We start from the raw sequence: 22,303 nt of genomic DNA on the forward strand, positions 1-22,303 counted from the left end.
CTGGGGGCTCTGGTGAGGGTTTGGTGACCCCTCCTCAAGGGGGGGGTACTGTTGTGAATTCTGCTCTTGGGTTCCCTCCGGTGGTTGTTGGTAGTAATGCAGTTGTCCCTGGGTTGCAATCCTGGGCAGGTGTCCCTGCTGATTGCAGCTCTGACTGGGATATTTAGGTGTGCACGTTTCATTAGCCCTTGCCAGTTGTCCATTGTTCTTGGAGGTTTTGCATCTCTGTCTGGTTCCTCCTGCCCTGCTGCCAAATCAGCAAAGATAAGTGTCTGGTTTTGTTTCTGCAGCACACATGCTGTGTGCTTAACAATTCAGTACTATTCAATGTTTTTTCTTGTCCAGCTTAGACTGTGTCGAATTTTTTAGTCAAGTTGGATTCTCAGGAGATGCAGATATACATTCCATGTCTTTAGTTAGATGGTGGAATTTTTGTATTATCTGCTGTGGATATTTTTAGGGTTTTAATACTGACCGCTTAGTATTCTGTCCTATCCTTTCCTATTTAGCTAGCGTAGACTCTTTGGCTAAATCCTGATTTCTGCCTGCATGTGTCGTTCCTCTATTACTCACAGTCAATATTTGTGTGGGGCTGCCTATCCTTTGGGGTTCTGCTCTGAGGCAAGATAGAATTCCCATTTCCATCTATAGGGGTATTCAGTCCTCCGGCTGTGTCGAGGTGTCTAGGATGTGTTAGGTACACCCCATGGCTACTTCTAGTTGCGGTGTCAGTTTAGGGTTTGCGGTCAGTACAGGTTCCACCTACTCCTGAGAAAGTCTCATGCGGCTCCAAGGTCACCGGATCATAACACAGACCCCTTTAAATTTTTCACTTTTTGTTTCATTGCAGCCATTTGGTAAATTCAAAAGAGTTCATTTTTTTCACTTTAATGTACACTCTGCACCCCATCTTGACTGAAAAAAAAACAGAAATGTAGAAATTTTTGCATATTTATTAAAAAAAGACACTTTGCTCAGACACTCATATTTAGGTCACATGCTGTCCATTTCCTTGTGATCCTCCTTGAGATGGTTCTTTTCTTTCATTGGAGTCCAGCTGTGTTTAATTAAACTGATAGGACTTGATTTCGAAAGGCACACACCTGTCTATATAAGACCTCACAGCTCACAGTGCATGTCAGACCAAATGAGAATCATGAGGTCAAAGGAACTGGCCAAGGAGCTCAGAGACAGAATTGTGGCAAGGCACAGATCTCGCCAAGGTTACAACAGAATTTTGGCAGTACTCAAGGTTCCTAACAGCACAGTAGCCTCCATAATCCTTAAATGGAAGAAGTTTGGGACCACCAGAAGTGTTCCTAGACTTGGCCATCCAGCCAAACTGAGCAATCTTGGGAGAAGAGCCTTGGTGAGAGAAGTAAAGAAGAACCCCAAGATCACTCTGGCTGAGCTCCAGAGATGCAGTAGGGAAATGGGAGAATGTTCCACAAAGTCAACTATCACTGCACTGTCTACCAGTCGGGCCTTTATGGCAGAGTGGCCCAATGGAAGCATCTCCTCAGTGCAAGACATCTGAAAACCTGCGTAGAGTTTGCTAAAAAAACACATGAAGGACTCCCAGACTATGAGAAAAAACATTCTCTGGTCTGATGAGACAAAGATAGACCTTTATGGTGATAATTCTAAGCGGTATGTGTGGAGAAAACCAGGCACTGCTCATCACCTGCCCAATAAAATCCTAACAGTGAAACATGGTGGTGGCAGCATCATACTATGGGGGTGTTTTTCAGCTGCAGGGACAGGATGACTGGTTGTCATTGAAGGAAACATGAATGTACCAAGTACAGAGATATCCTGGTTGAAAGCCTTCCAGAGTCCTCTGGACCTCAGACTTGGCCAAAGGTTCACCTTACAACAAGACAATGACCCTAAGCACACAGCTAAAATAACAAAGGAGTGGCTTCAGAACAACTCTGTGACCATTCTTGACTGGCCCAGCCAGAGCCCTGACCTAAACCAATTGAGCATCCCTGGAGAGACTTGAAAATGGCTGTCCACCAACGTTCACCATCCAACCTGATGGAACTGGAGAGGATCTGCAAGGAAGAATGGCAGAGAATGCCCAAATCCAGGTATGAAAAACTTGTTGCATTATTCCCAAGAAGACTCATGGCTGTACTAGCTCAAAAGGGTGCTTCTACTCAATACTGAACAAAGCGTCTGAATACTTATGACCATGTGATATTTCAGTTTTTCTTTTTTTAATAAATGTGTAAAACTTTCTACATTTCAGCTTTTTTCAGTCAAGATGGGGTGCAGACTGCACATTAATGAGAAAAAAAATGAACTTTTTTGAATTTACCAAATTGCTGCAATGAAACAGAGTGAAACATTTAAAGGGGCCTGAATACTTTCCGTACACACTGTATATAAAGCCTTTTTTTATACCCATAACATGAAAGTAAGTTAATAATAAATCTTTCATTACAGAATATTCAGTTTTTCTCAGATTAGCACAATATTACTGCGGCTGGCAAAAATAAATATGTCTCCTTTCTAAGGAGACAAATGTGTTAAGGCCTGATGTACACATCCATGTTTAAAAAAAAATGTGCCAGTGTCATAAGTATTTTGAATCTATGTGTCATCAGTGTATGGTCCGTGTGTCTGTGTTTGCCATCAGGGTGCCATTAGTGTTTTTCACATATAGATAAATAAATAAATGACAAAGCTTCTCCTATACTTTGAAATGTTAAATACGAACTGCTCACAGATTGTACATCGATGTCATCCGTGTGCTGTACTTTTTTTTTTTCACAGACTCATAGACTTGTATTGGTCCTTTTTATCTGTGATACTGGAAAAAATGAACATGTCTCTGTGAGTTTTACACATGCACTTGAATAGCTCCATAGATTATAATGAGTATGTGTTGTATCCTTGAAAAAAATGAAAAGAACACGTAGATTCAAGACGGACATCTTAATGAGGCCTAATGGTTTCCAAGGTTGGTGCCCTGTGCAGCTGCACTGGCTGTTTGGGCAGTATGTCTTGTTTCTCTTGTACCTATACTTGTGACTTGCACCTTAGATCTTTCTGCATGTGTATGTGAGTGAGGTAAGCGGGACAAGCAGCCAATTCTTTAGGCACTCAGTGAGTGTGGTGTCACTGTTTTTTTTACTTTATGAACCTGTGCAGCCAGAGGTTAATAGGGAAGATCTGTAATATAAATGTATATGTTGAAAACTGAAAACCTTTGCTAGGTTAATTTACATGGCAATTTTTTATGCAGCATATAGATGAGATATTGTAAAATTTCAAACACAATGCTGCTACTTGAAATGTACTGCTAATTATGTTAACAAATCTGGAACGAAGAAGACCTGCAACATATTTGCCTCATATCATACTTAGAGCATTTAGATTTTTTAATGTGTTTTTATAATGTGTTTCTCCATTGGCTTCAATAAAATTCTTAAAGCACCTCTGCAGTGTTTTTTTTTACTTATTGCACTGCTGGAGTGGTGCGTTAAATGTAATTCCCCTGCCCTTTGTCTCATAGTTACCGGCCACTGCCTTCATCCTTTTCCAGCATCGCTCCCGTCAGTCTCCAGCGAAAAGTGACCTGCTGGCAGCTCTAGTGTTTCATGGAGCGATCCGGAGGCCACTTTTCAATACAACTCTATGAGATCCCTATTCTGACTCTCATAGACTTGCATTGAGCTTTTGTGACATAACGTCTAACTTCCGACCAGTCATGAGTTATGGCCACAAGGTGGAGCCACGGGACCAGAATGACATTGGTAAAAGGTGAAGTCGTCGAAAGGTGAGTATAAGAATGGGAGCAGGGGGCTTACATTTAAAGCACCACTTCAGAGCTGAAAAAAACACTGGAGTTGAGCTTTAAGAGATTTCCAGTACTTAGATACTGAGGGTCTCTCCTTATAAAGCCTCACCATCAATATTTGACTTGTGAGGGTATGAAACCTAGCAACCCCACAATCAGTTGACCTGAGGCAATCTTTATGTGAAGGCAGTCAAATAAAGGCAAACTCTTGATGAATTAGCTATATACTCACATGTTTTTTATGGATGGTCACTCTAAAACTCTGCTAGGTATCAGTCTCAAAAAAGAAACACAACAATATTGATCTACATGTGATGCCTGTAATAGCTAACATATAAACAGTCTATTAATAAGTAAGGATCCGAAATGCAGACAAATCACTAGGCCTGTATATAGCAAAATACCTGTGTGAAATATTAACAAGAAAAAATCTAAATTTAAACAAAATATGCAATCATAGTAAATTGTGACATAACCAATAGGAAGAGCCCCTACTCCTTGAAAAAGCTCTGAGCGAAACAGACGTCGGTGTAGGGGCTCTCCCTATGAGGTATGTCTTATCACAATTTACTATGATGGTGTATTTTGTTTAGATTTAGATTTTTTCAGGCTAATCATGAGTAGCCCTATTCATGTAGTATATATGTACACTTCCAATAAAACACATTTGTTTATTAAATCACAGTGAACATTTTTTTATATTTTTTTGGAAGTGTATCATGACATAAGCAAAAGAGATTTCTGAAGACCTCGGAAGATGAGTTTTTATGTTCACAAGGCAGGAAAATGTTGCAAAACCATTTCTAAAGAGATTGGTCTTAACCAATACACAGTAAGACAGATTGTGCACAGATGGAGAAAATTCTAATCCAGAGGTGGTCGACCAGCAAAGGTCACTTTAAAAATAAGGCATATAATAGACTCCAAGGTCACAAAGGACGAAATGGTAACCTCTAAGGACCATCTCAATTTGGCTAATGTTAATGTTCATGATTCTACCATCAGGAGGAGACAATGTTGTGCATGGATTGCAAGGAGATAGCCACTGCTCTCCCCAAAAAAATCCTACCCATCTGCAGTTTTCTAAAGATCAACTAGTTAAGCCAGAAGACTATTGAAATAATGTTTTGTGGATGGATGAGTCCAAACTTGAGATTTTGTTATAAATGAGAAGCATTATGTTTGGAGAAAGAAAAGCATTCTACTATAGCATAAAAACCTCGTACCATCTGTGCATTATGGTGGTGGTAGTAAAATAGTTTGGGTCTGTTTTGCTATCTCAGCCAGGACATTTTGTCATCATTAATAGAACAAAGAATTTTTATGTTTATCAGCAAATTTGAAAGGAAAATGTTAAGACATATGTAAATGAGTTGAATCTCAAGAAAACATGGATTATTCAGTAAGTCTAGAACCAAATAACAAACATCTTTCTGAAAGAAATGGTTAAAGCAGAGTAAATTTAATGGTTTGGGATTGTCAAATCAAATAGCATAATACTATAAAAAATGTTTTTGAAGGACCTAAAGCAATCAGTCTGGGAGAGATAATCCTCCAAAATACCAGAGTTGAAGCTCATAAGTCCAGAGGAATGAGCTAACATTTTTCCAAGCTGATATTATATCAACAATTATAAAAAAAAGTTTAGATGTAAGTTTTCACTGAACAAGGGGGTCAAACGAGATACTAAAAGCAAAGGTTCACATACTTTTTCCACTCTCAGACATGTGACAATAGATCATTTTCATTAATAAAAAATTATGTCTAATTTTTTTACTTATTTATTTGAGTTGTGTGAAAATTTTATATAGTTTTTTTTTACCAAATGAATGCAGAAATATGGATTTTAAATGGTTTAGATACTTTCAAGTAGCACAGTACAAAAACATTTAATCATTGTGCTGTCTGCAGTGGAGAATGAGCTGGACAAGATATGCACTACTGTTAAACGTCACCTCTTTCAACACTCCTGTTGGCTATAAAGTGAGAACAATTAGATAAAAATTCCTTGAGTTTTTGTTGGATTTTTAGAGTAGACTGTGTATTTTATCAGCTTCGCGCACCATTCCGATTGAAACATAGGTAGGCATTCATAGCCTTCCTATTCATTCCTCTTGCAAATAATAATAATGTATGAATAGGACAATATTCAGTGTAGAAATGCAACTCATGTTTTGTTGTACTCAACCAGGCTGGTCCCCTCAGTGTAAGTGCACACCATGTCTTTTCTTGTCAAGCAAAACAGCTGAGTTTTTCAAGAGAAAGTTACCTCAGAAAATGCCGTTGTCTTTTTCAGCAAATTTAAGCACTTTTTAAACATTTTTGACTGCTACCATTTTTTTTTTTGCATTTTTAAGCATTTATGTGGCATCATTTTTACTGCCATTTGTCTTTCAATTTCAAAGTTAGGGTTAGGGTTAACATAATGAGAGGTGCAGAGGACTGTAACTGAAGGAGTAGAACTGAGCCCTTGAGCATGCCAAGGATGCAATAAGAAGCTGTGTTTTACATATCCAGCAATTTTTATGTAAAATAAAATAAGCTAAATCTACTCTACAATTATGACTTTTATAACAGCCAAGTCCTTGATATAAATATTTTTATTTGAGCTTTAATTATTTAATTCATTTTCCTAATTCCCTCTTGATAGACAGGTTTTAAATATATAACTTACAGAAGTAGCTAGATATTAGACTGTTATCTATTGAGAGACAATAAATGAGTGTTCACCTCTGGTGGGTTGTTGCGGGAGAATGTTAGAAGCACATTTCGATGAAGTAAGATCTATAGTTGGACTATTATTTGGTGACATCTTTAGCCGTGGCTACCTACAATAATTGAAGCAACATTGAGTTTTATTGCAAGGGCAAGACAATGTAACAGGTGACAGACAGCTTTTCTTAAAGCCAAAGTCACATAGAAACAGCTGATTAGATTTTGTAATGATTTAACTTGTTATAAACTACTAGCACAGGAGACACCAACTCCCATGAATACACTGTAGGTGACAACTGTCAATAACTAGAACACAATTTTTAGTATTTATTGATTATTCTTTTTATTGAAGTTGAAAATACCCTTTACTTTTTCAGTATAAGGATCATATTATTGCTCAACTACTAAAAATAATTTCACGGTTCAAGAAATATGAATAACTAATATTTTCTGCCTATTTGCATAGTAACTGCCAAATATTCCACCAAAAATTATTTTTTGTAAATCTTCAAGTGATTAACCAAAAATTAATATTTTGAAGCGTGAATAGGTATTGATTCACAAACCTTTATTTTTCCTTTTGAAAAATGATTTTGAAATGGTAATTTGTGCTCAGCTGCATCTGCTCTCAAACCTTCAAATAACAATAACCAAGAGTGTCACAGATATTCTGTATATAAAAGTTAACAAATCAAAACGAATTAAGAGAAGAATGATGTTCTTTAGAAATGAAAACATTGTGTGAAGCTCAATGTGGCATTTCACTGAGAATTATTGTGACAGAGCAAATGATATACCTCTGGTTTTGTTGTACCTAAGGCAGTCAAAACAGCACAGGGAAGAGATGAAGATCATTGGTGACAAACCGAGGCAACATGTTCTTTCATGATTTATTTATGCTGCTCATTTAATTGTAAAAATAGAAATGATGAACACCTTCCATAGCCAAACAAGACGTTTGAGAGATCAGTAGATAAGCACCCTGTACAGAAACACACAAGCTAGGTAAAAAAAAAAAAGTAACTAGAAAGCAAGTGTTCATGTTAGAAAAGGCAGGAACTGGTAAGATTTATATTTTTCTTTTATATCTTCAGAGTCTGACTCTAGACATCAATACTAGTTGCATGCGACATGTGACATGTGCAACTTATCTGAAACTTGGATGTTTTATGTACATCAAAATCAGAGCTCTAAAATAGTTGCACAACACCGCATTACAGACATGTTGGTCAAATGTTTTCATTGCATAATATTTAAGGGAATTGTTGTCATGCGACTCATATCACCATGTAGCCCTAGCCTTAAAATGTGGCATTACAAAAAGTGAAATTTTGCTGGGGACTTTCAAAAATCTAAAGGTCTTGGAAGGGTTGAGCTTTAATCACCTGAAACTAGAAAACCGTTCCAGGACAGTAAGAGTATGTGCTACTGACGTCTTTTTCAGGTGGATTTCGCTGGTTGGCCTGAGTTTAAAAGATGATGTGTTCATATACCCTGAGGCATTTACAAGGATACTTTGTGGTTTAAATAACAAACCTGTAAAAAGAACTTTAACCTTATATGTCACCTCTTGAAAAACATTCATCACCAATGTGCAGGTGATCCAAAGAAATCATCATCTTATTCAAACCGCAAAAATGTAATTCTTTCCTCATGATCATTGGAGATTCCAGCATGGCTCCCCAGCAGTGATCTATTTATCACTTACCTTGAAAATACTTGCTAAATGTTTTTCATGCACTAATATCTTAAACCCTTTGACCATATGCACCTTAAATGTATGGTGGAAACTCACACTCACTAATGTCAGAATTAGCATCCAATCAAAACAGTTTAACTTCTTAGATTCTGTCAGTTTTGACAGCAGTATATAAGAAATCTGGAACAGAGATCAATCAGTCTCAATGCCCATCATCTATAACTGGGCTTCCTAGGGGAGCCTCAAGTTTATCAATACATTATTACTGATGGATAAATGCTCTGAAAAAGATGTTGTAAGCCTAGATAAGTCCACCAGGGTCTGCCCCGCCATTACCTCAAGGTAATCATGTCATATATAGTATCATGTAGTAGTACCATGTATCATGTAGTAGTATCATGCCATTATGTTGCTGGTTTTCCTCTTCGCCTTGTTCCTTCTATTCTTCCGACCATGATGTCCTTCTCTAGTGATTGCTCTCTTTGTATGATATGTCTAAAGTAGGCAAGTCGTAGCTTGGTGATCCTTGCTTCCAGTGACATGTCTGGATAACATGTCTGGATGATAGATTCCAAAATTGATTTGTTTCTTCTTCTTGCCATGCATGGTATTGATCACATCCTTGCCCAGCACCACATTTTGAAGATGTTGTTCTTCTGTTTTATTTTGCTATCGTCAAGGTTTCACATCCGTATGTTACCACAGAAACACTAAACTATGTACAAGCCGTGACTTGTTTTACTGATACACTACAGTCTATTTCAAGTCTCCTAATGCTATTTTCTCACAATAAGTGATTGGTGAGTTTTTAATTTCTGCAACATTTATAAAGGCATTAGCTAAATTATGATGTTGGGTGTTTTTTAATATAATTTTTTAGATGGTTCTTGTCTTTTTTTGGTGAGTCATGTTTTAAATAAATTTGCTTTGTTTTTGATGCTTCCTCCTATTTGGCTTTGACAAAACTTCATTGATACAATCGTGTGCAGATGACATGCATTTTTTGCTAGTTTCCACATTGCATTAGCGGAAATGCACTAATAATCCATGTGCGCTTTTACCTGTAGATTTTCCACATCTAGTGTAAATCTATGGGAAAAATCTGCACATAAAACTCAGAATACTAGCTAGAGAAAGTGATATGTTATGGATTTTAAAAAACGCACCACAGGTCAGGTTACACTGCTTACTAAAAAAGCACAGTGGCCAGGAGATTTTTATATATGCCATCCACTTTGCTAGAATTGTAAGATGATGTATTTTTTGTACAATGAAAATACACAGCATCAAAAACCCACCAAAAACTCATTGTGGTAACTTAACCTAAGGGGACTAATTAAAAATGTAAAAAAGAAGTCCGTCATGTGAACCACTACTGGGGGAGGTGGGGGCAAAACCAATGGGTATAACAGTGCACTAATACTTTTATTACTGAACACTAATTAGCATATTTGATTAACCTTGAGATTTTGCGCAATGTAAGCAGCAATTAGTGACACTAAAAGTCCTTGTTTATGTCAGATCTATACCCCCCATAAGGCCGTTATCAAGTCATTTGTGCTCCAAAGTGAACATCATAAAAACAAAATGTCATAGACAACGGCAGAACTGCTGTTTTGCTTTTTTTCATCCAACATGCAAGTTATTTTCCTTCTTTTGTACATTAGATGGTAAAAATAATTGTCATTCAAACCTGCAACTTTTCTGGCATAAACAAGCCTTCATATGGCTACATTGACTGAAATATGTTATTGCTGTTGGAAGGAAATAAGGAAAATTAAAGCACTAAAATAGAAAAATGCCCATTATTCCCATACAGTTATACATCCGTTTATAACTACGCCATTTTTTGTTTTTGCCATCAATATGCTATTTGTATTGTTAAAATGACTATATGCTATGAATGCTGAGAATATGCTAACTGGTACTTTGTATTGTAGGTGGCATGGTGAATATTAAGAATCATACCCATACACTGGCCAGCTACACCTACTCTGTGCTGTCTGCCCTGCATTATGCTAATGGACAACCTGTGGTACACATCTACACTGACACAGAGGTTAGGACTTTCGATGTGCAGGGTCCCGTCATTAATTTTAATGTGCTGGATGAAACTGGAGGCGTAATCGGCTATTCTCAGGTACATATTTGTCAAGGTTCATATAATCCATCTATGAAGTAATTTCTCTGTTATTAATTGCAATACATTTTTCATGTTCCTTGCCTTTATTCATTTTGCCTTTATTTATGTATGTGCAGGTTTAGGCTGAAGCTTTTTTCTTTTCCCTTTGAGTTAAATGTTCTGACAGGTCTTATTATCTTAATAAATGTTAGCCATTTAACGTGAATAGATATTTGCCACAGAGTAGAATCTAAGCATCACATGTCATACACTTTACTGAACACAAATTGAGAAAATAAAAGCATCCGAGCTTCTACCAATTCAGTACGAGTGATGCTGCCTATTAAAAGAATTTTAAAAAAAGTAGAATTCTTTACAATGTTGCCTTGAGTTACTCTCTCTGTCAAAAACTATATGACAATTGAAAGTGCGTTAAAATAACTTTTGTATGATTGTCTGCTGTAAAGAGGTTAAAAGGTCTGCAAAATTTTCAGAAGATTCTTCTTTTCCACAGACAGCTTCTCAAAAACCACAGATCTTTGGTAAAAATAAGAACTTACTCACTTAGTGTTAGGGCTGGCGGAACGCACCGAGTAAATAGAGAGATGATATTTGGTGCGTTCGCAGCCCGGGGTCCACCGTGCAGGAAAGAATCTGCTGCTAGCAAATGGCGGCACAATATGGAGGTAGAAGCAAACTCTGTTACTTCACAGACTCGCTATAAAGAACGCACTGTGTCCTGTTTAGCACACAGGTGTACACAGTAACTGCCGAGCAGATAGCAGCTTGTGGTCACGTAGTCAAAGAGACAAACATACAATCTCCTCACTGGGGGAGCCAGTTTTCTAGTGGCTTATTTCAGCCGGGTCCCTGAATACACACAAGAGTGACCACATTGGCGCAAAACTCATCACATGAATTGATACTAGCGCATGGCCGTGCAGTCATGCGCACCTTTTATAGCTGCAGCAAGTACAGGACCTTCCCAGAAGGACCAATGGGAGGTTGCCACAGACGTTTTGAGCACCTTCAGGACCTTCTTAGAGGACCAATGGGTTTTGCTGCAGTATCTAAGCATGTGACCCTTGATCTCCAATGAGAGATCTTACCCTAGGCATGCTCAGAAGGGGAAAAGTGGGACTTAGTCCCAAAAATGTCTGCTCGCAGCTGCCCAGTACTGGCCACAATGGCAGAAGTTGGAAAGGCAGCAGTAACCCTCTGCACAGAGTCAGACTGAGCAAGATGCTGGGACCGATGCCTCCGCTGAGCAGGCTCCACTGTGGCAGGAGAAGAATGGGAGACCGCAGCGGAGATGGCTCGAGATTCCCCCTGTGCAGAGGCGGGAACTCGACCCCTAACATTACCCCCCCCTAGGGCCCCCCCATTGGACCTCGCTACGCTCGAAGGCAGCAATGAGCTGTGGATCCTGAATATGCTCAGCAAGCTCTCAGGACCATAACCCTTCCAGTCCACCAAATAATTTTTTTTGCCACGTACCACCTTGCACCCCAAAATAGAGTTCACCTCGTAACCGTCCGTAGACGAACCCAAAGTCCCGGCAGATGATTCGGAAAACTGGGACATGTATACGGGTTTCAAGAGGGACACATGAAAGGTGTCGGTGATACCCAGTCAAGGCGGAAGGGCCAGACGGCAGACCACAAGGTTAACCTGTTTGATGACCTTGAAGGGGCCCAAGTAGCGAGGTGCAAACTTAGTGGACTCAACTCGCAGCCTGATGTTACGGGTGGAGAGCCACACTAAGTCGCCAGGAGCAAAAGTCAGAGCGGGGCGCCGATGTGCATCGGCGGAGGACCTCATTCTCTCTGTTGAGGCCCGAATGGCATCCTGAGTGTGGTCCCAAATGTCCCATGCCTCCACAGCCTAGTCTGCCACCCTGGAGTCGTCGGACGACACGGGCATAGGCACAGGAACCAGTGGATGCTGACCATAGTTAAGGAGGAATGGGGTCTGTCCAGTGGAGTCCGCTACAGCGTTGTTCAGCGCAAACTCCGCCCACGATAGCAAGGATGCCCAGTAATCCTGCCTGGCTGAGACAAAATGTCACAGATATGTGATCAAGGTCTGGTTGGCCCTCTCTACTAACCCATTCGTCTAGGGATGATATGCAGAAGAGAGATTCAACTCAATGCTGAGAAGATGACAAAGCTCTCTCCAGAACCGAGAGGCAAACTGGGGACCCCAGTCACTGACAATTTTGTCCAGCATACCGTGTAGGCGGAAGATGTGTTTTATAAACAACGCTGCCAAGGCCCGTGCAGAAGGTAGCCGTGGAAGCGGCACCAAATGCACCATTTTAGAAAAATGATCGGTGATAACCCAAATAATGGTAAGCCACGAGACTTGGGCAAGCCCACCACAAAGTCCATCCCGACCATCTCCCAGGGCCTGTCTGCCACCGGCAAGGGATAAAGTAACCCAGCTGGCCGTTGTCGAGGAGACTTATTTTTGGTGCAGGAGACACATGCCCGAATATAATCTCCGTCGTCACGGACCATATGCGGCCACCAGTACGTCCTCACCAGCAGCTCAGATGTCCTCTTTGTACCAACATGTCCACCCACCCTGGATGAAGGAGCCCAAGAGAGAAGCTCCGGTCACAAATTAATAGGTATAAAGGTCTTGCCCGGAGGCACTGACTCTAGCGAAACCGGAGCTATGGTTCTCAGGCTCTTTGAAGGGACAATAAGCCGAGGCTCCCCTTCCTCCTCCACAGAAGACACAACGGAGCGAGAGAGAGCGTCAGCACGAATGTTCTTCTTCCCAATGAGATAATGGAGGGTGAAGTGGAACCAGGAGAAGAACAAGGACCATCTGGCCTGATGAGAATTTAGCCGCTGGACTGTTTGTAAATAAACCAAATTTTTGTGGTCCGTGAAGACTTGGAAGGGAGCCCCCTCCAAAAGATGTCGCCACTCTGAGAAGGCTAACTTCATTGCTAGCAACTCCCTTTCCCCTATGGAATAATTCCTTTCCGCTGGTGTGAAGGTCTTGGAGAAGAAGAAGCAAGGATGCTTCTGACCTTGAACATTCTTTTGGAAGAGGACTGCTCCTGTACCAACGGATGAGGCATCCACCTCCATTATAAACGGCTTATCAACATTGAGACGATGTAGGATGGCAGCACTAGCAAAATGAGACTTAATAGAAGAAAAAGCCTTGGAGACCTCATCAGACCACAATTTGGGATTTGCTCCCTTCTTGGTGAGGGCTACCAAGGGAGCTACCAAAGTTGAGAAGTGGGGAATGAACTGACGATAGTAATTTATGAACCCCATAAAGTGCTGCACCGCTTTAAGAGAATGGGGTTCTTGCCAGTCCATCACAGCCTGTAGTTTGGCAGGATCCATAGCCAATCCCTGGGCGGAGATGATATAGCCCAGGAAAGGTAAAGACTCCTGCTCAAACATACACTTCTCCAACTTTGCATAGAGGGAATTTGCCCATAAGAGGTTGAAGACTCTGCCAACATCTCTCAGGTGGGAGTCAATATCTGGAAAGATGAGAATATCATCCAGATAGACTATGACCGAGGTGGAGAGCATATCCCAGAAGATATCATTAACAAAGTCTTGGAAAACGGCTGGGGTATTACAGAGCCCGAAGGGCATCACCAGATACTCATAGTGCCCATCCCTGGTATTAAATGCCGTCTTCGATTCGTCCCACTCACGGATGCGAATCAGGTTATAAGCACCCCGCAGATCTAATTTGGTAAATACCCTTGCTCCCCATAGCCTATCAAAGAGCTCTGAGATCAGAGGCAACGGGTACTTGTTCTTAACGGTGATGGCGTTAAGACCCCTGTAATCTATGCATGGACGTAATTCTCCTTTCTTCTTCTGCACAAAGAAAAACCCCACCCTAGCAGGTGACACTGACTTCATAATGAACCCTCTTGCAAAATTCTCCTGGATGTATTGGGACATAGCCTCCATTTCTGGGAGAGAGAGGGGATAGACCCGTCCCCGAGGAGGTCCTGCTCCAAGCAAGAGATCAATAGGACAGTCATAGGGGCGGTGAGGCGGAAGGGTCTCCGCAGCCTTTTTGGAGAAGACGTCTGCATAGGACCAATAGCACTTGGGAAGGGAAGAGAGATCTGCGGGTATCTCAGTAGTGGAAACCTGAACGCACTCCCTCCCACATCTGCCCTTACATGAATCACTCCAACCCAATATCCTCCCAGAGGTCCACTCAATATATGGGGAGTGGAAACGGAGCCAGGGTATTCCCAGCAGAATCTCGTCCATTCCCTCAGGAAGAACAAGAAGGGAAATAATCTCCTGGTGGGAAGGGGACATGGATAATAATAATAATAATAATAACAATCTTTATTTATATAGCGCCAACATATTCTGCAGCGCTTTACAGTTTAACAGTTTCAAACACAACAGTCATAGGTAACAACGTTAACAATACAATAATAAAGTAAAATAAGATGACCCTGCTCGTGAGAGCTTACAATCTACAATGAGGTGGGGGAGATACAAAGTACAGGTGTGTATTTACAATGATGTATTTACAATGATGGTCCAGCCATCTTCAGGGGGTGGGGGGTGGATGGAGATAGTGAATGGGCTACACACACACAAACATAAAATGACTTTGATTAGTTAACGTGGTAGGTCACTCTGAACAAATGTGTTTTGAGCGAGCGCCTAAAACTAGGCAAGTTGTGGATGGTCCTAATATCTTTGGGTAGAGCGCAGAGGATTGGCGCAGCATGGGAGAAGTCTTGAAGTTGGGAGTGGGAGGTATGGATTAGTGCAGAGGTTAGTCAAAAGTCATTTGCAGAGCGCAGCGGTCGGCTAGGCCGATAGACCGAAATGAGGGAGGAGATGTAAGGGGGTGCCGCACTGTGGAGAGCTTTGTGGGTGAGAACAAGTGCTTTGAATTGTATCCTGTAATGAATGGGCAGCCAGTGTAATGACTGGTGAAGAACGGATGCATCTGAGTAACGATTAGCTAGATAGACAACCCTCGCTGCTGCATTAAGGATAGACTGGAGAGGGGAAAGTCGAGTAAGGGGGAGGCCAATTAATTGAGCATTGCAGTAGTCCAGGCGGGAGTGGATTAGGACGTCAGTGAGGGTTTTTGTTGTCTCCATGGTGAGAAAAGGGCAGATTCTAGAGATGTTCTTTAGGTGTTAGCGGCACGAGCGGGCAAGAGATTGTATGTGGGAGGTGAAGGAGAAATCGGAGTCAAACATAACACCCAGACAGCATGGCTGCTCCCGGGGTGTTATTATGGTGCCACCCACAGAGAGGGAAATGTCAGATTTAGGGAGGTTAGTAGAAGGCAGGAGCAGAAGAAGTTCAGTTTTGGAGAGGTTGAGTTTCAGATAGAGAGCGGACATGATGTTGGAGACTGCAGACAGACAGTCAGTGGCATTCTGCAGTACAGCGGGGGTAAGGTCAGGGAATGACGTGTATAGTTGTGTGTCATCAGCATAAAGATGGTACTGAAAGCCAAATCTGCTGATGATCTGTCCAATTGGGCCTGTGTAGAGGGAGAAGAGAAGGGGGCCAAGGACTGAGCCCTGAGGTACCCCAACAGTGAAAGGAAGAGGAGATGAAGTGGAGCCAGAGAACAGAACACTGAAGGAGTGGTCAGAAAGGTAGGAGGAGAACCAGGAGAGAGCAGTGTCCTTAATGCCTAGAGACTGGAGCCTAGAGAGTAGGAGAGGGTGGTCAACAGTGTCGAAAGCTGCAGAAAAGTCGAGGAGAATGAGCAGAGAGTGGTCACCATTACATTTTTCTGTCAGAAGGTCATTGGTCACCTTGATGAGTGCAGTTTCTGTCGAATGTAGGGGGCGGAAACCGGATTGTGAAGGGTCTAGGAGGGAATGAGTGGAGAGGTAACGGGTAAGGCGGGAGTAGATCAGGCGCTCCAAGAGTTTTAAGATGAAGGGGAGATTGGAGACCGGTCTGTAGTTGTTTGTGCAGGATGGGTCGAGGGTGGGTTTTTTTAGTAATGGAGTAATGATAGAGTGTTTAAAGGAGGAGGGGAAAATGCCAGAGGAGAGGGAGAGATTAAAGATTGTAGTTAGGTGAGTTGTGATGACTGGAGAGAGAGATTGGAGGAGATGAGAGGGAATGGGGTCGGTAGTGCATGTAGTCGTACGAGAAGAAGAGAGGAGCTTGGAGACTTCTTCTTCTGTGATGGGATCGAATGTGGAGAGTGAGCCAGGGAAGATGCAGGGAGGGATGGGAGTCATTGCACTTGGTGTCTGGGAGTGGATTTCCTGATGGATATTGTCTATTTTCTCTATAAAGTGGGAAGCCAGATCATCAGCACAAATGTCTGTGATAGGGTCTTGTGCTTTTGGCCTGAGGAGGGAGTGAAAGGTGTTAAAAAGTTTCTTGGGGTTGTTGGATAGTGAGGAGATCAGGGTGGCGTAGTAGGACTCATTGGCGAGGTGAAGGGCAGAGTTATAGGTCCTTAACATAAATTTGAAGTGTATAAAGTCTTCTGGTGTGCATGTTTTCCTCCATAAGCGTTCAGCACTCCTAGAGCATTGCTGGAGGAATCGGGTTTGCAATGTGAGCCAGGGCTGTTTCACTCTATGTTTGGAGGTTCTGAGAGTGAGGGGAGCTACTTGGTCAAGGGTGCTTCTAAGAGTGTCGTTGTAGTGATGTACAGCCAGATCAGGACAGGAAAAAGAAGAGATTGGGGACAACGATGAGTGTAGGGAGTCTAAAAGTGTATGAGGGTTAATGGCATGTAGATTTCTTAATGTGTGGTAGGTAGGAGAGTGCTGGGGTGGGCGACGAATTGTGAGTGTGAAGGATAGAATGTTGTGGTCAGAGAAAGGAAGCGGTGAGTTATCTAGGTAGGAGATTGAACAGAGCCGGACAAAGACCAGGTCCAGGGTGTTACCGTCTTTGTGTGTTTTCAGAGGTTGAGAGCTGTGAGAGGCCTAGAGAAGTGGTTAGTGATAGAAGCTGGGATGCAGATGTGGAAGTGGGGCTGTTAATGGGGATGTTGAAGTCTCCCAGGATAAGGGTTGGGAGTTCTGAGGGCATGAAGTGCGGCAGCCAGGCAGAGAAATGGTCTAGGAAGTGGGTGGGTGAGCCTGGGGGCCGGTATATGACCGCTACTCTGAGGGAGAGGGGACGAAAGAGCCTGATGGTGTGGACCTCAAAAGAAGGGAATGAGAGTGATGGAACTGGAGGTATAACCTGGAACGTGCATTGTGGGGACAAGAGTATGCCGACTCCACCACCAGGTCTGTTTGTGGGTCTTGGGGAATGGGATAACGTGAAAGGGGCAGTCTGGTGTGTGATTTGTGAGGGAAGTGTCGACCCATTCACTACTCCAACAGCCACAGGTTTGGCGAGCATCACCAGAGGTATTGCATGGCGCACAGCAAAAGCAGAGGACATGAAATTCTCCTCTGCTCCAGAGTCCACACGATCATCACGCTCCCACAGCGGTGTTGCCCAGTCCAATGCCCTGCCTGACAAAAGGGATAAAATAAATCCCATTTTCGCACGTTCCGTAGGGAAACGCGCAGCCAGGAGCTCAAGATGTATGGAGCACTGACTCATGAATCCTCCACATAGCTTACTGTCACCAGCAAACTTGTCTGGAAGCGGGAGATACGACGAAGTCAGAGCAGGGGTGGCAGAGGACAAACTGGCTGCAGCTACACTTGCAGCCTGGACAGCGACTGCGGTAACATCCACAGCTGAAGTTGTGCGTTCAAGAGCCGCCAACCTACCCTCCAGCTGCTGGATGTACCGCTGTAGAAGCTGATCGTCCGCCATTTACTAGCCAGACCCTGGCGCTAGTATACTGTTAGGGCTGGTGGAACGCACTGAGTAAATAGAGAGATGTGATTTGGTGCGTTCGCAGCCCGGGGTCCACCGTGCAGGAAAGAACCTGCTGCTGGCAAATGACGGCACAATATGGCGGTAGAGGCGATCTCTGTTACTTCACAGAGTCGCTATAAAGAACGCACTGTGTCCTGTTTATCCCACAGGTGTACACAGTAACTGCCGAGCAGATAGCAGCTTTTGGTCACCCAGTCAAAGAGACAAACATACAATCTCCTCACCGGAGGAGCCAATATTCTAGTGGCTTATTTCAACCAGGGCCCTGAAACCATACACATAATCTCCTCACCGGAGGTGCCGGTATTCTAGTGGCTTATTTAAGCCGGGTCCCTGAATATACACAAGAGTGACCACATTGGCGCGAAACTCATCACATGAATTGATACTAGCGCATGGCCGTGCGGTCATGCGCACCTTTTATAGCTGCAGCAAGTACAGGACCTTTCCAGAAGGACCAATGGGTGGCTGCCACAGACGTTTGAGCACCTTCAGGACCTTCCTAGAGGACCAATGGGTTTTGCTGCAGTATCTAAGCATGTGACCCTTGATCTCCAATGAGAGATCTTACCCTGGGCATTCTCAGAAGGGGAAAAATGGGACTTAGTCCCAAAAACGTCTGCTCGCCGCTGCCCAGTACTGGTCACAATGACAGAAGCTGGAAAGGCAGCAGTAACCCTCTGCACAGAGTCTAACTGAGCAAAACTCTGGGACCGACGCCTCCACTGAGCAGGCTAGACTGCGGCAGGAGAAGAATGGGAGACCGCAGCGGAGATGGCTCGGGATCCCCACTTAGGCTGCTTTCACACATCAAGTTTTTGCCATCAGGCACAATCTGCCGAATTTTGAAAAAAAACGTATCCGGTAAAAATTGCCGCCGGATCCGTTTTTTCTCATAGACTTGTATTAGCGACAGATTGCGATGGATGGCCTCACGTTTCATCCGTGTTTTCGCCGTATCCGTCGCTGTCTGTTTTTTCACCGGGCACAAAAAACGGACATAGTAACATATTTTGTGTCCGTTGAAAAAACGGACAGTGACGGATCTGTCTGCGTCTGTCGTTTGCTATAATGGAACCCTATGGCGCCGGATCCGTCACAAGATGGAATCCGGTGACGGATTCCGTTTTTTAATACTAAGCATGTGTTTTCCATTCTGGGGTCTCTCTCTCTCTCCGGACCAGCTATTCGGCCCCGGACCGGATAAGCTAGTCAGATCCGGTGAAAAAATGGATCCGTCGCATCAGTTTTTCACAACTTGAGACGGTTCTGTTTTTTTCAAAATTCGCCGGATTGTGCCTGATCGCAAAAACCTGATGTGTGAAAGCAGCCTTACATTTAGTCTCAGCTAAATATATGTTTCCATTAATTCCCAGTGACAAGAGCTTGAGGGTTCTGACATTCATAGACTATATGTTGTACAGGGACCTGCCGAATTCACATAAATTATAACCCAAAGGTGGTTTCCTGAACCACTATATTGATAACCCATCCATAGGATATCAGATTGGTGGAATCCAATACCTGGCATCCCATTGGTTAGCTTTAGCAGGTTCAGCAGTTGCTAGACGCACACAAGCACTGATTCATTAAGGTGTTTTTCCTGTTTATGGTGTAAAACAGGGGTGTCAAACTGCATTCCTTGAGGGCCTCAAACCATGCGTGTTTTCAAGATTTCCTTCTCATTGCACAAGGTGCTGGAATCATTCTGTGCAGGTGATTAAATGATCACCTGTGCAATACAAGGAAATCCTGAAAACATGACCTGTTTGCAGCCCTTGAGGAATGCAGTTTGACACCCCTGGTGTAAAACACCTATAGGTTCCAAAATGTTTGAGCAACTCAGAAATTGTTAAAAAATGCTGTGATTTTTTTCCCACTATAGTCTTGATCAGTTTGAACAATGGCTGTAGCGTGATCGGGCAGGTGAATGGATATGCTGCTTAACTAATTCATGAAAAGTTACGGCATGTTAGCTAAAAACTTTCACCAGAAATGTTCTCCAGTCCTGACTCACAGCCACATTAAGTGGTGAGCGCCTTTTACTGAATTAGGCACTTAGTACTCCATTGATTCCATTCATTAAAGGGGTTGTCTGGTCAAAACCGATAAGTCTGCAGTCACTCTGTGTTACTGCAGACTTGTGAATCCCCCTAGTACACGGATTGTGTGCTGTGGGGATTCACTGGTTTCAAACCCGAGACTAAAATAGGCGGCCTTGCTCCATACAAGTGTATGGAGAGCGAGGCGGCTCCCACTGGCTGAGGGTATGTATAACTCATACATACCTTCCGCTCCTGGGTCTGAAATTGGTGAATTTCTGTAGCTCACACTTTGTGTTCTGGGGGGATTCATAAGTCTGCATTCACACAGAGTGACTTCAGACTTATCGGTTTTGACCGGACCACCCCTTTAAGACTGTATGCACAATGTCGGTCCTAATGGACCAGCCCCATAGTGTATGGATCTGGAATGCCACAGTTTCATATACTGTGTAGTCTCCGTTCACAGTTACTTTAGGTATGCTCCTATTCTCTTCAATTGTAGCTGAGCTGCAGTACCCGATAATGGCTGTGATACACTGCACATTGCTGTGGTGCTTTACTGTAGTTCAATACACTATATACTTTTGGCTGCCACAGAACCAAAACTGATTATCAGTTGGACTCCCACTGATCTGATACTGATGACTAACCAATGATCATCATCAACGTCATCAATAGCACAGTCCTGAAAAGTGTAGCTAACGAAAATTCTGAATATCTGTAATGTAGCAGCCACCAAAAAAGTAGCTGCTGTGCTACACTAATAATGAATGTCAGCTCACCACTTTGCACTGCCTCCAAATGCTGGCACTGTGGGCATCATTAATAGACTAACAGAAACAAGTAGAAAATAAAATAACCAGCAACTCAGCAGTAATGGAAGTAAAATTGCATTTTTCTTTATTTATTTATTTGAAGTATAAATTCAAAACCAATTTATGAAAATATACAGTATGTTCCATAAATCCTGGATATGATTTTACACTGCAAATGAATTAAGAACTATGCAAATTGCCTTTTCAGAGAGGAAGAGGGCTAGAAGACTATAACTCTACTGTCACCTATTGGAAGCAGCGATCCTAAATGTCAATATCGAACCTCATATGCCATATGATTTAGGATAAAAGCCAAACCACAATCACAATTCATTGACACAGTCTTTTGGGGTATTGCCCCTCATCAGTGCAAAGTATAAGATCTGATTTGGCTGTAAGAGAGGTTACTTACAAAGAACAGAGTTGCAACTCCATATAAGCTCCAAGTAGAGCAGCTATTTGCATTTGTTCCTATTAACCCCTTCCCGACCTGTGACACAGCGTATGCGTCATGAAAGTCGGTGCCAATCCGACCTGTGACGCATATGCTGTGTCACAGAATGATCGCGTCCCTGCAGATCGGGTGAAAGGGTTAACTCCCATTTTACCCGATCTGCAGAGACAGGGGGAGTGGTACTTCAGCCCAGGGGGGGTGGCTTCACCCCCCCGTGGCTACGATCGCTCTGATTGGCTGTTGAAAGTGAAACTGCCAATCAGAGCGATTTGTAATACTTCACCTATGAAAATGGTGAAATATTACAATCCAGCCATGGCCGATGCTGCAATAGCATCTGCCATGGCTGGAGACCCCGATCTGAACACCGATCGCCTCCCCAGTCGTCCTTTTTGCCCCGATCTCCGTTCCGCTCCCCTCCTCCCTCCTGTCGGCTCCCCCAGTCATCCTGTCCGCTCCCCAGGTCCTCTGATCCCCCCCCCCCCCGTGTTCCGGTCCCACCCCCCCATACTTACCTAGCTCCGATGTCCCTCCCGGTGTCCGGCCGTCTTCTTCATGGGCGCCGCCATCTTGGAAAATGGCGGGCGCATGCGCAGTGCGCCCGCCGAATCTGCCAGCCGGCAGATTCGTTCCTGCACATTTTGGTCGCTGTGATAACTTCTATCACAGCGATCAAAATAAAAAAAATAGTAAATAAATCCCCCCCTTTATCACCCCCATAGGTAGGGATAATAATAAAATACAGAAAATATAATTATTTTTGTTTTTCCATTAGGGTTAGGGTTAGGG

General features: G+C 42.9%; 1 protein-coding gene across 2 annotated transcripts in view; it reads left to right on the forward strand.

The window, feature by feature from the left end:
* MOCOS (molybdenum cofactor sulfurase) overlaps positions 1 to 22,303 on the forward strand; it is a 423,354-nt gene that overhangs the window by 240,125 nt on the left and 160,926 nt on the right. For both annotated transcript variants that reach the window (XM_077269558.1, XM_077269559.1), the window contains exon 6: positions 10,163 to 10,362. In XM_077269558.1, coding sequence (XP_077125673.1) covers positions 10,163 to 10,362 — 200 coding nt within the window. The remainder of the gene's footprint in view (positions 1 to 10,162; positions 10,363 to 22,303) is intronic.

Source organism: Ranitomeya variabilis, chromosome 6, assembly GCF_051348905.1.
Source record: "Ranitomeya variabilis isolate aRanVar5 chromosome 6, aRanVar5.hap1, whole genome shotgun sequence".
NCBI lineage: Eukaryota > Metazoa > Chordata > Amphibia > Anura > Dendrobatidae > Ranitomeya > Ranitomeya variabilis.